At 38.4% G+C, this 17,261-nt stretch overlaps 1 protein-coding gene across 1 annotated transcript; it reads left to right on the forward strand.

The window, feature by feature from the left end:
• Nucleotides 1-4,642: 4,642 nt before the first annotated feature.
• Nucleotides 4,643-11,335, forward strand: LOC111346476 (G protein-coupled receptor GRL101). The gene is made up of 6 exons (XM_088762358.1): nucleotides 4,643-4,708; nucleotides 4,901-5,921; nucleotides 6,802-6,883; nucleotides 8,571-8,609; nucleotides 8,953-9,384; nucleotides 9,808-11,335. The coding sequence occupies exons 1-6, from the start codon at nucleotides 4,656-4,658 to the stop codon at nucleotides 9,945-9,947; spliced, it is 1,767 nt and encodes a 588-aa protein (XP_088618484.1). The 5' UTR covers nucleotides 4,643-4,655; the 3' UTR covers nucleotides 9,948-11,335.
• Nucleotides 11,336-17,261: the final 5,926 nt, after the last annotated feature.

The following is a 17,261-nucleotide window of genomic DNA, read 5'->3' on the forward strand; positions in this document are numbered from 1 at the left end:
TTCTATGTAAAAAAAAACCTTTACACGTCAGTGTTAACATTCATACGTGGTGATCCAAACCAGTGGAGAATATCGCTCATTTCTACCTTTCTCGTACAGAGTTTGCTCATTTGGAAATTACTGAGTAAAGTGTTATTTGAGTGATAGATGTCATAATACAATGAAAGGTCTCCCTCCCAGTATTGTCGTAACAGAAGGTTTCTCATTTTTAAGGATGGAATAAATATGTCCTTTGAGTCCAGTTTCTGCATATTGGAGATTCTTGGTGATAATTGATATTTTTAAAGACGCTTGAAAAGCTTTTAAATTTCCTTATTTAGTAAAAAAATTACTAGTATGTTATTATCAGCTAGCCGATTTGGCTCACATTACAGAAATTTTTAGGAGCGGAACTTTCCCACCTTCCAAGGAAAATTTGTGTTCTTAAATGTTAGCTAACCAGTTTTTCTCAAAGGGATTTGTCAAACAACAAAATTCAGCATCTTCCGGACGATGTTTTTGGCAACCTTACTCGGTTGAAAAGGCTGTAAGTGGCATTTTGTACGCCTTTACAGCGAGTGAAACCGTACAATTCTTTTAAGAGATTTTAGTAAACCCTTGCATTGCGGCTATTGCAGATAGAATGCTATTACAATAAACATATCAACGTAAACTACTGCATGCGCTTCACTAGCTTCAGTATATAACAGAGTGGGGAGAGGTTGAAACCTCTCCGCCCCGGTATGTAATGCTAACTTTAGTGGATGTGGTCACCAATAGCAGTGAAAAGAATATATAGAAAAGAAAAATATAGCTACAAGATTGACTTGCGATATGAGCAACAGTTCGAACTCATAGTTTCGATGCACCAACACTGAGAAGTGAATTCCTGTCATGATATGTAAACGACCATTTAAACAGCAGAATTACAAATGGCACCTTTTCTTTTACATTCTCAAGTCCGGGAATAAAAGGTTTAGCTACTCAGCTAAAATAAAAATAAACAGTTAAGTTTTAATGTCAATTCACGAGGTCCCTATTGGGATAAAAAACTCTCCGAGAGTCTCAAATACCAACGCAGTTAGCTTGCTTTTCAGCTCTTTTCCTTTTGTTTTTTCTTTTTAAGCTTTCTCTCCAATAACAAACTTCAGCGTTTGCCAAAGTTAAAAAATCTCCTCGAGATAGAAACATTGTAAGTGATTTGTGTTTGTAACAAAGACTGGTTCAGTGCGTGTCTTGTTTAATGGGCAGAAATGAAAAGAGAGCTTTGGGTAAAAACAGAGAATCAGTGTGCCGACCCATTATTTCTCTGATATTCTCAGACTTAATTAAAAGCTAGTTTAAGGATTTTAATCCAAAAATATACAGTACCTTTTAAAATAAATGCAGAAAATAAGAATCATTAACTATTATATTTGTTAAGATAACGCACATGTGGAGGATATCGCATGGCCGCGCGAAGATCCGAACTTTCTCTTCGACTTTTGAAAGATACTTTTCAACACGAGACGATAAATTTCGTATCGCTAAGCGGCCATGTAATATTTATTATATGAACACCAATAAAAACCTAATAATTTCCCTTTAGCTGCAAAATGGTGCACTTTATTACGGGACTTTAGTAACAGCAGTATTTTTACTTGTGAAGATAACGTGCTACTTTTACTCTACGCAAAAGCTCGCCAGGTATTTCATTAGTGTTTATATACCAAAATATGATACCACACACTACAGAACAATCAGAACAATCAGAACAATCAGTGCAAGCACGATGTGATCAAAATGTCCTCGTCCCGGTGAAAGCAGTCTTAAGCAGTCTGACGGTGCTTTTTAATGAAGTTTTGAACAACTTTGACGAGCAGTAAAACAGTTTCCTGAAGAACAAGGAACAAATAATTTAAGGAAAGATTATATGAGGCGAATAAACGATATAAAAATGATAATCATAGCTGATCCTGACGATAAACATTTCTGAGCCCAAACAATTATTGAAATTTATATTTTCTGTTAAATAGTGATACAGAGCGTCTCGTGCATTTCATTTATCTCGTAGCTACGTGGAGAAAAACAGCCTCGCAACTCTGTCACCGGATCAGTTCCAAGGCCTGTCCAAATTGAGAGACCTGTAAGTAAACCCAGCAATTTTATATGAACAGAATGGTGAACGGAATTTATGTCTGCAATAGTAAAAATTCATGACCTTACACGAGATATCTGATCATCTGAAATCAATGTTCATTAGCGGCTGTCTTATTTTTTGGTTCATTTGAATTTTCTGTTAGAGGATGTGCGGTTGCGAAAGAAAAAAAACATATACTCGAGGAATAAGTAATCTTCTAAATTATAAGTTAAATTGTATCCGTGGCGTGATGCAAAGGGTGAGCAGACTAATTCCCTGACCCACTTTTGCTCAAGGTTTTGTTGAATTAATCAAACTAGTGTGCTTTGGTTGGCTTAGATTCAAACACTTTGGAGGTTACCAGGATCACGTATGACGTTGCTCGAGTTTGAAGTTGCTATATCATCCAGGATAGCAAGTGCCAACTCCGATCTCACTGGCAGGGATTCACATGTCAGAAAAAAATAAGACAATTACTAAAAAGAATGTAGAAATTCTTTCCCGTACATAAATCGGCGCGTACGCATACTGGAATTAAGCAAGGCAACCGCTATCTACCATTACCTAATTTTTAAAGTGATCCTTAGCAATCTTCTTCTCAGCGTCACGCAGTTTATAAAGATATCTTTGTGATAAGACATGGTAGAGTCGACAAAGGAATTAGAAGATTGTTTGCAACTAGAGTTTTCTGTACCTTAGGTCACGGTAATAATGATTTGTCTTCTTTGTCGTTCAAGGGCTGTTTATGAAAACAATATTCAGTACCTGCCGCGTGGAGTTTTTAAAGGCTTAACAAACCTGCAGTCTATGTAAGTCTATTTCTAATTAGCATCTTTAATCGAAGTTAGTGAAGCACTGCAAAACTGGGGTCTTGTGAGAGTGCAGTCGTCCGCATGTTCTGCATCTCCGTCATTTGAGAAGGTTGTATAAAAAATTATTCACGAGTGACCACGATTGAAAGCGAACGACCACGGGCGACCATTAACAACCAAAATTGACCACAAGTGGCTACACGTGATGTAAGGCAAGAAGTTATAAATTTGGCTGACATCAAAATTTCATTATCATCAGGTGACTTTATCCAAAAACTTGGGATTTCAACGTTGATGAACCATATTCCCAGAGACTGACATATGCAATGTATCACCTCCTTCATTGAAAGGGTAGTTCCCAGAGCTACTTCGCTGTCAAGAATTGTTATGTAATGAGCCCGTTTCCGCCTAGAGGCAGAGGGAAGGAACTTAGGGAAATGAATGGAAAGAAAACGAGCAATAAATAACAAAAATACGTAAAATATAAAACAAAAGATAAAAACGAAACAACAAAAATGCAAAAATGAAAAGTTGACAGAGAAGAATGACGAGTTATTGATACCGGATAAAAGGCTCGTGTGACGGGAAGTAGGAGGGTGCCACCATTCCTCCCTTCCTCTGGCTACTGCTTAGTAGTTACTCTTGATCATACGAGTAGTTGGTGGCAAGAAGTGATCATTCGTGGTCGCTTATAGACAATCGTGGTCACTCATGGTCACTCTTGGTAACGCGTGGTCACGCGTGGTCACGCGTGATCACGCGTGCTCACTCGCGCTAACTCACAATCAATTATCATGCTTTTTTTTTTATCTAAATTCATGTTTTCATGTTTGTCGTTAACAAGTTATTCTTTCCTGCTATCGTCATTTACAGGAGCTTTTATTTCAACAAAATCCGCACAGTGAGCAACGAGCAATTCAAAGACATCGCGCAAAGTATTCGATTCCTGTGAGTATGAAACAACTGCAATTATTCAACGTGTACGTGGGATTGAAAGCGTTACGGAGAGTGAATTCCAAACTCTAAGGAGACAATGCCTTTAATTCTCGTATTAGCGTCCCTTCCCTTTTTTTTTACGGACAAGTAATCCAGTCAGCCTAATCATGCAAGTTGAGAATTATGTTATTGGAGTTGTCCATAGATACCTCTACGAGTGTAAATCTAAGGACGGGCTTTGTATATTAATGCATAGTTTATACCATTAGTCACGCGCAAATTTTACACTCCTAAAACCAATCATGATCAGATCTTGCCACTGAAGAACCTTCGGGAAAACTAAATGAGGGCTTCCTCTCAATTAAACGTCCCCTCTCAAGTAGATTACCGATGTAATATTGCATGTATACACATCTCCACGTAATAGGTATGTTTTACGTATTCAGTAACGAATTATTCGTATTCAGATGTGCGTGACTTGGTTACTTGCTCTCTCGTCTTCTAAAATGCCCATTTTTCCCATTATTCAGGGTCTTAACTGTATGGGTATCAACGCAATTGACCAAAAGTTTTTCATCGACAGTGGTATACCCTTCCATTCCTTCCTCCCCTCTGAATCCCAGGGAGTCTCACGAAGTGTTAAGAGGTGAATTTTTGGGGGTATGAGAACTGGGTGGAGCAAAGGAAAAGAAGAGAGCCCAAAAGCTTGAAAACACTTGGGCTAAAGACAGCAGCATCTTTATAACTTAGCGAGTGGTGTTCAATTGAATCCCTTTCCTTTAATTTGCAGCTACTTCCATCACAACGAAATGCGAGAATTACCGGCCGGTTTCTTCTCGAACATGGTACATTTAATAACAGCGTAAGTCAGCGTAATATTCTTGATGTCTGGAGATCTTTACTTGAGAAATTTTATTTATCTGTATACAATAAGTCAGCTTGTAGAGTAGTACTATCACCCTTTCATTGTCCTCAATTCATATATTAAAACGAATCAAAATTTTCCACTTTTTCCTATTTTGTGATTAATTTGAACTCTTTTCATGAACTGTAGGACTGTAGACACCGACCTGATGTGTTGCCATTTGACGAAGGAGGACGCGGATTGCGACTATACTTATGTCGACATGTCCAGCTTCTCCAGTTGTGAAACTATGTTCAGAAATCGAGCTCCTAGGATATGTGTCTGGGTGGTCGGAATTATGTCGTTGGTTGGTGCTGTGTTTGTGATCGTGTGGCGGCTGGTATTTAAGGAGACGAAGAAGAAAAACAAAATACAGTCTATCATGTTGATACATTTGGCCGTGTCTGATGGACTGATGAGTGTTTACCTTATAATAATAGGTGTGATGGATGCCATTTGGGCAGGGCAGTTCTTCTTGTATGACTATATCTGGCGTTCAAGTTTGTTCTGTCAGATAACAGGTGCCATTGCCGTGTTGTCGAGTGAGGTGTCTGTTATGACTATTTGTTTGCTCTCCGGGGTTAAGAATATTTTGTTCCCCTATCGTGGAAATTCCCTTACAATCAAGGTTACGCACCTTTTCTGCTTCCTTATCTGGATCGTTGGTGGGTTAATTGCATTTATTCCCACGGTGGGCATCGACTACTTCGGCAGTCGTCAAAAAGGTCACCACTTTTATGGCAGATCAGTTGTATGTCTCCCATTGCAGCTATCTGCTGATAAGCCCTCAGGCTGGGAGTACTCTGTTGCCATGTTTGTTGGTTTAAACTTTACCCTTGTGGTCTTCGTCATTGTGGCCTACTCCATGATTATCTACAAGTCCTGCACATCAAACCGGCGCCTGGCTCAGCAAGGGACCGAAAGAGAGAGAAAAATGAAATCCAAGCAAAGGCCAGCCGATTTGAGAAGGGAGGCCTCGCTCGCCAAAAGAGTGTTCTTCATTGTTGTTACCGACTGTATCTGCTGGCTGCCTATTGTGGTGATTGGAATGACGTCTCTCTTGGAAAAGTCCTTCCGTACACCTGGTGGCCTGGCAGTTTGGATCGCAGCCTTTGTTCTGCCGGTTAATTCTGCCATCAATCCCATTCTCTATACTTTATCAACAAAACAGGTGATAACTCGCAACCTTCATATCTTTGATAAGCTGAAATTTAGAGGATACTTTTATATATATTTGTTCCATGCCGTGAAGAATGTAAGGTGAACCAGTTTAAGGAAAAAATTTCGCTCAGCACGAAGAAAATTTAGCGGCATTTCATATTTGAATATTTTCGGTTTGTCCTTGATCTTCCAAAAGAAAGAAAAGTTCTTGTAGAAAAAAACCTTCTAAAAAATAGAACGCACCATAAAGGTATTACATTTTGACGATAAACAACTCAAAATAATTTTACAGTGGCATCCCCCGAGTGCTTTGAGGATCTTTTTCCATTGAGAAGAGAGCATTTTGCAGTTTGAATTAGCGACTTAAGCCGAAAAGAGCTACTACATTTGCGAAGCGAGCGAGCTGCGAAATACGATATCTTAAGTTCTTCAAAAGACTGATGGAACAGAAGAACTGATAAACGATAGAACGGTGCATCGGCGGAATTGTGAAATATGTTGGGACGCGGAAAGACCGGATACTTTTTATGCATGAAAAAAAAAGAGCCTCAAAAGATGGAGTTTTGATAAAATAGCAAAGCTATTCATAATTCACAGGCGAATTAAAAGAAGCAAAGGCATTCAATGTTGGAGCCTAGAGGATTGGGAAACATGCCTCTTTCGAGCTAGCCCCTTTAAAGTATTGTTGTATTTACATTGTTAGCATTATTATTATTGCTAATACTAATATTTGTTACCATTCTATTATTGACTGAATGTCAAATGGACAATATATTCCTGAATCATCTTCCTCTGGTTGAAGAGGGTACTCATCATTATGTGGGATGCGGCAGGTTTTCTGTTTAGCAGTCTTTGACTGTCTATTTTTGTTCTTGATACCGTGAATCCAGGTACGACGTATTCTTAGACCTAAATTCCAACAGTGCTTGGGCTATTTGATAGAAAAGTGTGGACGAAATCAGAGCAATGAAGGTACGTTTATCGAAAATCATCTCTCTGGGAAAGTAGGACTATCATTTTATTTTATTGTGCATTGAAGATACGGTTTCCCAAAACAAACCTGTTCTGCTGCGGTTTATGTCAAAATATACTTAACGTTGACATTAGGTCAAGTAATGTTTCGTACAACCTCTGTCTTCTGAATAACCCTAGGCATGAGTAATTCATTTCTCACTTTGAGAAATGCCCAGAGCTAATTTTATTTACTTTGATTTTCCTTGGTTAAGGGTACGTTTAGACAACTTGAAGGGAGGTCATCGTCAGAGTCCTGCTAAGACTTCACAGCAGGAAAAATTTACGTGAGCGTAGTGACAGCGTAAACTCAGGGTGTAGTTTAAATTACACAACTTTACGCTTCCGTTACTCTACGTAAAGTTGAGCTTTACAGTACCTTTACGCGTACATATAAAGCTAGCGTGATGAAACACCAACTTCACAAAACACCTCTACGTTTTGCTTAAAGCTTGAGTAAACCCTACCTTAAGCTTGTGTAAAGCTAATATACAAGCTCCTTTACGCCAAATATATATCTATACAAAAACTCTGGAAACGTTCAAAATGCCGGTAAATTTTTCTTCCCAAGTTTTAGCAATTAGGATGTTCATTTGTTAGCAGCGCTAGCATCATCACTGATGAATACGAACCAGACGCACGGCCACGCCACTCAGGTAGTACTAGTCGTGCACGATTATTTCGGCTGTGTTAGGGCACATCAGCACGGGGTAGCCAGCAAGGTCTCATTTGCGCTCTCAGTCTAAGAGAGTTAAGAGATGGCGATGATGATGTAAGCACCCGCTATATCCGCCAGCTCCACGTTAAACATGTGGTAACTGTTGAGAACTGTAAAACAGTTCTCCCACGGCATGCGTATGGGGATAAGATTATTTGTAACCTGTGTGCTCAAAAAAATTGTAAACAACACTAATGACAGCACTGAAGCACACGTACAATCCCCTGGTACGGCTTATATCGTATGCATGCGCACAACCATATCACCCGTGAAGTGGCAGCCATGGACAGCAGTTTCGCCCTTGTTGTGGTCACTCCATGACTGTGTAAATTGATCTTTAATCACTTTTAAACAACTTTAAATAATAGCTTAAAGTTGGTCATACAACTTTAGGCAAATTGAGGCCATATTTACGTTTTCGTAAAGCTGCATTTTCATGCTGTGAGCTTGCATTTTTAAGAGTTGTCCTCTGCGATGAGTGTGAGCTTTAATTGACTATAGTATTTGTCGTGTAAGATTGTTTCATTAAATTTCATTAGTTCCTCAAATCTGATTAAGTTTCATTGCCACGCGATAGCCTTCTGGCGTTTGCACTTCTGCGTGATTATCTTAAAAACTGATTATCTTTGGCTAATCAAGCGTGTTGAAATGGCTTTTACCTTCATGATTGTAAAATCAGTGAGCTGATCGGCGTATCATATACGAAGCCATGAGAAGACACACAGGGCTTGTACTGTAAGCATCTCAGAGAGCTCCATATAATTCCTAATTCAGGAATTGTATGGAGCTCTCCGGAATACTTACAGTGCAAGCCCTGTGTGTCTTCTCATGGCTTCGTATATGATACGCCGATCAGCTCACTGATTTTACAATCATGAAGGTAAATGCCATTTCAACACGCTTGATTAAAGTTGTAACTGTTTTCCAAAGGCCAAGATGAGGGCATGGAAATGCGAGTGATCGAAGAAGGTATGAAACATTTATTAAGCTCGAGTAAACATGGAGACGTAAATAGAGGTTCCGCCCTTTAGTTTCGGTGAGAGAGTGAAAAAAATCATTCCTTATGAGCCATCTAACCCTTGGAGTCGGAGGCCAGGATGGGCGAAGGAAAAAACACTTAAAATGACCGGAAAGAAATACCGCTGATGTTTATAGGAGAAACTACTTTATGAAAATTGCTACTTCGATTTGTTTTTCTTGAAAGAGCTGCTATCAGAGTTGTTTTTTTAATAAATACCGTCAAGAGAAAGTGCATAGGAAATAGCAGTTGTAGTACAGAACACTTTTTATTTTATAACTTTTCCCTTTTCAGTTCTGATCCATCAAGAGGCAGAGAGTGATGACAGCGATGACAGTGATGACGAATCGAAATTTCTAAGTGGGCATGGGCAAAGCGCAGAACAGACCGATCATGAACAGCCTGGAGAGAGAGATGAGACTGAACAGGATGAAAAATCAGAGGAAGACCAAGAAGGCCAATCAGATCAGAGAGACGAACCTGGAAAACGAGAAGAAGAATCTGAAGAACAACATGAGGATGACATGAAAGATGAGCCGGACAAACAAGAAGAAGAATCGAAAAGCGACTGCAAAGGCTCCAAAGGACACGTTGAATATAACATTGCAGATGAACCTGACAAACAAGACGAAGAATCAAAAAACCACTTCGAAGAATCTGAGAAGCAAGATGAAGATGGTATGGAAGAGGAAGCTGGGGAAGACGAGCAGTTTATCGCGAATAAAGGTATGTATACCAACCCTAGCCTCCGCTTCCTTTGAAAAAAAGAAAAGAACTCTGATGCATTGAGATATTTTTCATCAATTTGGAGGACTAATAGTGAACAACATCTTCTCGCTATTCCTTAAATAAATTGTTTGTTTCGACAATATCGTGACCTTCCTTACCCTGCTGAACTACATTCAGGGGTTTACTCGAATAGTGAAATAACTTTTTTCTCATTGGAAAGGCTTGGAACTGTTTCTCTTTCCGCAAAGTGACAAGTTAGTGTTCTCGGGAAGCGCTTTTGCGAGGTTTGCGTTGTACTACGGTGCCCAACTTTATATAACAATGTCGCTATGAATTATTCTGAGCAGAGTGTAAGTATTTAACACAGGGCAAGTTACTGAATGTCTTCTTTTTGCCTTGTGTCATGTTATATTGCAACAGATAAACACAAAACACATGAAAATCTCCCAGCAGCCTCAGGGCGAGAGTCTCCAAGAGCACCGCTGGCCACATTTGACGATGACAGCGACCTTGATCTGTTTTACGAAGCGATCGATGGCATAAAAGAAACGAGTGTGTAATCAATAACACTGTATTCTCAGAGGAGTGCATTCTTTGTGAAACAAATTTCATTTGGAATTGATTAAGTAGTTACCTGCAGTAGTTTTCGTAAATAGCGTCAAAATACAGTTGCCTTATGGTTATCAATTCAAGAGGTCATTCCAAAAGACCGGCAGATAAAGCTACCCATAACATTAAACTCTAAGGGTTTTTCCTTGATAAGTAGTTAACCTTTGAGTAGTCTTTTATAAAATTATTTCAGATGTAGATTGAATTTTAGTTCAGTTAGTGCTAAGTGTAGAAAAAGTAGCAGCATATGGAGTTGTTTAATATATAGGGTCTGATCTGAACAGCAGGCAAACGTAATAGGCTGCAAGGGAAAACATTACTTTCACCCCTTATTTACATGTCAGTTGTTAAAAGTGGTAAGATTAAGTAGACTGCTGTGTTTTTAGGCAATGCTAAGCCAGAAATCGTATTCATTCAATCTAACGCTGATATCAGTAGATGGCTGTGTTGTATTACATCGCTAGGCCATGAATCATAATTATTCAATTTAAATTAGTTACCATATATTGCTATCTTTCTTATGATTTTTTTTATTAAATCTTAACGTCTTATGATATATTTTATAGATGGCTTGTAGTATAGCAATGCTAAGCCATAGTTTTCATTTATTCAATTTGAAGTCACCATCAATATCTTACCTATTGTAAGCATTCAGTACCAGGCTGTGTTGTATAGCAATGCTAAGCCATGAGTCATATTTATTCAACCTGAAGTTATCTTAGTTATGATTTTGACATCACAGTGGTAATATCTGATATTTTTAGTAGATGGCTGTGTTGTATTACAATGCTTAAAGCCATGAATCATATTTAGTCAGTCTAAATTTACTAATGATATCTTACTCATGGTTTATTTCATCGTAATTGTAACTTCCACTATGTTTAGCAGAAGGCTGTGTAGTTTAACAATGCAAGGCCTTGAGTTGTATTTATCCAATTTTAAGTTGCTATCGATATCTTACTCGTGATTTGCTCCAAAAGAGATGCTAGATCTTAAGTAATTAGTAGATGGCTGCATTACTTGACAATGTTATGCCATATATTTTATTTACCCCACGGCACGCATGTACTAAGTGCTCAGGTCGGATGATGCATGTGTATCTGGCTCACATATTTATTCATTTGGATTTTTTGCTCTCTCTACTCCTAAGTAAATTTTGCAGAAGCTCGTACAAATTAAAAGAAAAAAAAAGGTGTTACTGACGTAATACAGAAAGACAGGAAGACGAACATCAACTGAGTGATATGTATCAGTCAAACCTATGTTGGTAAACTGTCAACTATCCAGTGAAGTCACTGTATGTTGTCAAGCATGTCTGCCTAAATAAATAAAGTTTTAAAAAAAATTGTGATTTATTCTAACTATCCATTAACCCATAAACCCATTGACTCCTAAGAATGACTAGCATCTGATTTCTCCTTACCCCCTCCCCCCATGTTCCTCAACTCTTTGACCCCTAAGAGTTACTAGCATCTAATTTCTCCTTACCCCCTCCCCCCATGTTCCTCAACTCTTTGACCCCTGAGAGTTACTAGCATCTAATTTCTCCTTACCCCCTCCCCCCATGTTCCTCAACTCTTTGACCCCTAAGAGTTACTAGCATCTAATTTCTCCTTACCCCTCCCCCCATGTTCCTCAACTCTTTGACTCCTAAGAGTTACTAGCATCTAATTTCTCCTTACCCCCTCCCCAATGTTCCTCAACTCTTTGACCCCTAAGAGTTACTAGCATCTAATTTCTCCTTACCATATCACCCCTGAATCAAACAGTAAGGTCACCAGAATAAAGGAAATAATCGCCAAATTCAGAAGCCCTCAATTGTTAAACAAATTCTCCTCAAGACAGTATCGAGAATATGCATATTGATGTTAGATGTACATCTATCAGCTAAGAGGTCAAGAGTGGATTTTCTTTTTTAATGAAAATTTCCATTGCCTCAACAAACTGCCGTAATAATCCTAAATTTTCTCATTTGATCTGATCGCCCGCCCCTAATTCAGGATATAAATGTAATCGTAAAGAAGTAGTATTCTGGCGGATTGTACGGAGCTGATGGTGGATGTAGAAGTGTTACAATTTGATAAAGTTCTATTCACCCGACAGTGAATTCACGTGTGGGAGGATATAAGGAAACGTTTCACTTGAGTTAAAGCATATCACCAAAACCCACATTCTTCAGTAACCAATCAAAAGCGTCCTGATAGGCCACAAACAAGAGATTACAAAGTCTTCTATAATCAATCGGTCATGATAACATGCATGCAGGGAATCTCTGTTCAAGTTTCTCGATTGCTGCGCTCACCCGTGAGATATTGAGCTGAAAACAAGGAGAGAAATTAACAGACCACATCTACAAACAACCATGTATTATTTTGTTTTTTGCATAAACACCATAGGCCTTTACTGACAAGAAAATTCAGCAAATGACCTCTGATTGAGAATGGTGAATGCTGTTCCTTTCAATTATCAACCTGACCAAGTGGCGTGAAAGGCGAGTGACGTGTCAGCAGCTGATTGGAGATATGAAAACAAACGTAAAAATTCACGTACTTTTGTGACACTTAGAAGGGCTGGAAATCCTTCCAAAACACTGCAGTTTTAATAATAAATAATGTTACAGTAAGATCAATTTTGAAATAGGTTTTACGACTGAAAGACCAAGCATGAAATTTCATTATTCGAGCTTAACTGGTGTTAACCGGTTGCTATGCAATTGCTTTACCCTTTACACCCTGACCTCACATCAGAATGCATGTTCTCTTTACTGTTCTCTATACATTTCCTATGCTGCTGCCAGGGAGAATTTGCGTAACAATCCTTAATTCTCCTCACCTTGATGTGTGATTCAGGCGTGATATTGTAAGGAGAAATTGGATACTGGTCACTCTTAGGGTTTAAAGGATTCATGTTTGCCGAAGAGTGTGCAGACATTTAAAATGAAACAACGGAGTGGTAGTTCTAAATTTTTCGCTGAATTTTGAAAAGTTAGGTATAAAAACTTCCAAAAAAGGAGTAAAATACAATTCAAAGAGGAACTCGAAAAAAAGTGTTTCATACCAAAAATAAATATTATACAAGCACCTCAGCACAATTTGGAACACCTACCTGACAAATATGGCTTGCCGCGGTGACAGATCGCGATGTTCTTGAGGACGAGAATAAATTCAATGACTGAGTTTACACGAAGCAAGATCTTTCTCAGCATCTGAAGCATACTCTAAAGAATTTGAACCATCTTCACTGAACACACTTCAACGAGGCGAGTTTGCTGGAAAAAGTGCAGAACGCAAGGGAATTAATGCCATCTTCATCTCTGATTTCTCCAAAAAATGAGGCGAATATTTGAAACTTTAACACGACATTCGCATTTTTAAGCTTTCTATGTGTTCGTCTCCGCCTGACCAGATTTTCAAAACATTTTTTTGGCATAAAATGTAATATTCTTGTTATCATTTCGTTTGTTGGGTATAGTATCACTCAGTCTGAGAGTATTTTCCTCATGTGGTCTCGTTACTTTTCCACACGACACACAATGTAGTAACTCCCTTTTCGCAGCAGAGAGGCATTTTGTCTGCGCATGTGCGAGTGGAATTAGTTTGGCACATTCAGCGCCATTTTCATGTTTTCAACGCGCTTCTGGGGGTTTCCAACTGGACGAACGACACCTTTTTGTACTATTTTTTGAAGGTGGGTGAAGGAGTATGACAAGTTCACCAACATTTCTAACTCTGTGGATACTCTTGGTGTTTGCAGATGGTGGTTGAGGATATTTTAATCATCAAAGTACGAACAAAACGCCAAAAAAGTCCAAAAACTTCAAGTTTGAGATTTGATTTACTGAAGATCACATGTGCACAGGAGATTACAAACCTCGAAGGTTAGTCTCAAGATGGTGATGTTTCAATTTTGATTTTTTTTTTACTTCAACTTGGAAGTAAAATTACGTCAAGTTTGAGGTGATCCCAAAGCATCAAATCACTTTAAGTAACATCGTCCTTTCGTTTTCTTTACAGTCACATAGGACACAAGGCCGTTTAAAAAATGTTCCAGCCTCAGGATTGAGATGCTCTTATCACAACCCTCAGCGAATTATTTTTTGGGAGGTTTTGGTAAATTTTCCAAGTCATGACCCAGAACCGTCTTTGGTCTTTTTGCTCTCTAAGTCTGTTGTACATGGTAGGTAGGCATGTGTCTTAACAACGGTTATGGTCTTGCCTCAATCAACTCCTCTTTTGGCTTATTTTTTCCCTGTGTTTTAGTGGTAATTTTTATCATTGCCTTTTCGAGCTTGAAGTGCTAATTGGAGGAAAAACTTCCGTAAAACTTATGTATCACATGGCCCCAAAATCCTTCACTACTGTCAGTTAACTGTTTATTTGTCTAGCTTTCGGTCCAAATAGTCAATTTATCTCAAAAATTTCGTGGGATTTGTCTCATGAGTTAGAACTGGCGCTGTTTTCTTTATGTTTATGTGTTATTCGAAACGAATGGCGTCAGCTGTATTCTGTCCTGTTTTATTTCAGAAGAATGCTTTTGCCTAACGAAGTGAATTTTGAGTCGAAGTGCACTATGAATTTCAAACCAGTTGAGTTATATTTCACTTTGCTGTATGTGTCGTGATCTTGAAATTCTTATTTCTTGATAATGATGATAGGAATTAACTGCTATGTTCTCTTCTGTGTGAGGTAATGTGAAGTGACCCAATAATTGTTACTGTTGGTACTGTAGACAGAATGGATGGCTGTGACACTTATTGTGGCAAGCTGTCATTCAAGCCAGTTTTTCATTATTACCAGAAGCTTACTACTGGCATAAACTATCAGTGTTTTGTTCTATGCCTACAATTTGCCTAGACTGATATGCTATATGGGAGTTATGTCTATTTTATTTGTAACTGTAAAATTAACAATATAGTCTTCAAAGGTTTTGTCCAAATTTCAAACGAAAACGAATATGAGGAGTGATCAGTTGAAATATGGTCATATTCCTTAAGAGTGTTTGAGCTTCAAGGCTGAGAGCTAATAAATTTCCTGATGTCTCACACATTATTCTTCTGCCGTGAAATTGACAAAGCCAAACCCCCTGACAAATGTCTGTAAAATTCTTTAAATAGCAGCCAAGTTGGTACTCCTTACCATTTAAGATCACTTCCCACCTTCGCGGGTGTCCTCCAGGAAAAAAACTCGTACTCACACTAGTTTCAATAAAACCCTAACAAACTTTACATCAAAAATAAGCTTAATAAATGCAGTTTGCGATAAAAATGTATATTTAGGGAATATTTTCATTTAGGGAATATCAGAAGCCGGTAAGGTGCGAAACCACCGAGGGTTCTCCTTTTGAATTTATTGGGTATCGGATCCTGCAGCACGAGCAGTCTTATTCACAAGGCATCAATCAACAAAATTGTATTAGGCTTTTCTGATAGTTGGATTGGTTGTCTAGATATCTGCACTTAAAGTTAGAGTAGCGTAAAATATGCAAAACGTGTTGCATAAATGGACCACGTAAAAAATATTTCAGATATTAAAATTTTCTGTCACACTTTCGTTTGTCATTATCCCTGGAATGTTTTGGCGAGATTTCAGGAAAATCGGTCAAATCTACATAACCTATAAATTCGCTCAAAGTGTATTTATTCCTCTCAAAACCAAATGCAAGATTTTAGTTCCTAAAGGTTTGTAAACAAATAGTGCCAAACCAAGAGATTATCTCCTGAAACAGCGAACCAATGAGAAGACGGGACCTCTTAGCATCAATGACAATTGAATCGAAATTTTCCCATGAAAAGTACTGCATAGCAGTCAGTTTTTTTTATCTCGTTCTGTTGAACATTGAGTAATGGGAAAAATTGGCGAAGGAAGAAGCCGCGGCGAAAACAAGTGAAACTGGAGAAACTGCTGAAAAGCAAATCAGCAAGTCGACAGACAGCTTAACTCATACCGTTGTCGCTAAAATGAGTTCCCTTGGGTAGGTTTATTCGTAGTTTCAAACGATTCGAGGCGATTGCCTATGTTTGGTATCAAGACCGGTACTTGCTTATTAAAGGAACTTCGTTCTTAACCTTATGTACGACAGATGTAGATTTGAGGGCGCTTTCTTGTTTTCTTTGCAATCTGGATGCCAGCGTGGAGAGGAGTGCCGTGACTGTTTCTTTTCCCCTTAACAAAATGGTGCCATTTCTCTCTTCTTTGGACCTTTTTTTTTTCTTTGCTCGGGGTCTCCTCTTTAATTTTGATTTATGTTTTTTGAGAAAAGACTTTCCACTAGCACAGGACTTCCACGTGTGGCTTTTGATAACTGCGCGATGTTAACAAAATATGGAAATAACATGAAGTTGCCGCCAATATTCCCGCCGGGGATTCGCCTATTTACCAGATTATGACGCCTTCCTTATTTATCAACTTTTATTTGAAAATACGTTTTCCTAAATAAGTCGGACGCTTTTTGAGATTTTTAAATTTTTCTTTTTGTAAACGTTAGGTAAAATTTCTAGCCTCAATCTAGTGCAATAAAAGAAAAAATATTTTTTCGGCTTTTGAAGGTGGGTAGTAACCTTAAAGAAACTTGCAGCCGAAGATAGCCTTGATATTCGAAAAGCAAAAGGCATTTTGGTTCTGCCCTAAGTTGATGGCCTTAAGAGAATAATCTTATTTTTATTTAAAAGAGTCCAAAATAACTGCGAATACTAGTGGAATGTTGGGAAACGACTCTGAACCTTGGCGTGCTTCCGATCGGGAAATTTGGATTTAGATTTGGAATTCCAGATTTGGGATTTTTCACTAAAACACGAAAAGCACCAAGGATTTCAATGCTGAAAATCCGTCCTTAAGGTGGATATAAGATGGATTTGTTTTTAAAATCCAGAACTAATGAATAAAAGCTAATATCTTTGCTGTTTTACAGCTCACGGTGAATCTCACCGAGACCTCTTCTACAACAGCTGTAGTTTTGCAAATCCCTCTTTAGATTTCCCAAAAGTCGTGAAACATAGACATCCATGCGATCGAGAGTTGGATTTCATAATTGAAATCCACCTTGAGGACGGTTTTCTCAACGTCGTATTCCGTTTTTGGATTTCATGTTTTACCGTAAAATCCGAAATCTGGATTTGAAAATCAAAATGCAGATTTTGCAATCAAAATTGTTGATTAAACGAGACTTATCTGTAAGTTGAAGTTTGATTGGGACTCTACCATGTCATTAGTCCGGAACGAAGGAGTCACATGAGAGTTCAAAGACCTGTAGAGCGAACTCATAAACAA

The sequence above is a fragment of the Stylophora pistillata genome, chromosome 1, assembly GCF_964205215.1.
Source record: "Stylophora pistillata chromosome 1, jaStyPist1.2, whole genome shotgun sequence".
NCBI classification, from domain to species: Eukaryota; Metazoa; Cnidaria; class Anthozoa; order Scleractinia; family Pocilloporidae; genus Stylophora; species Stylophora pistillata.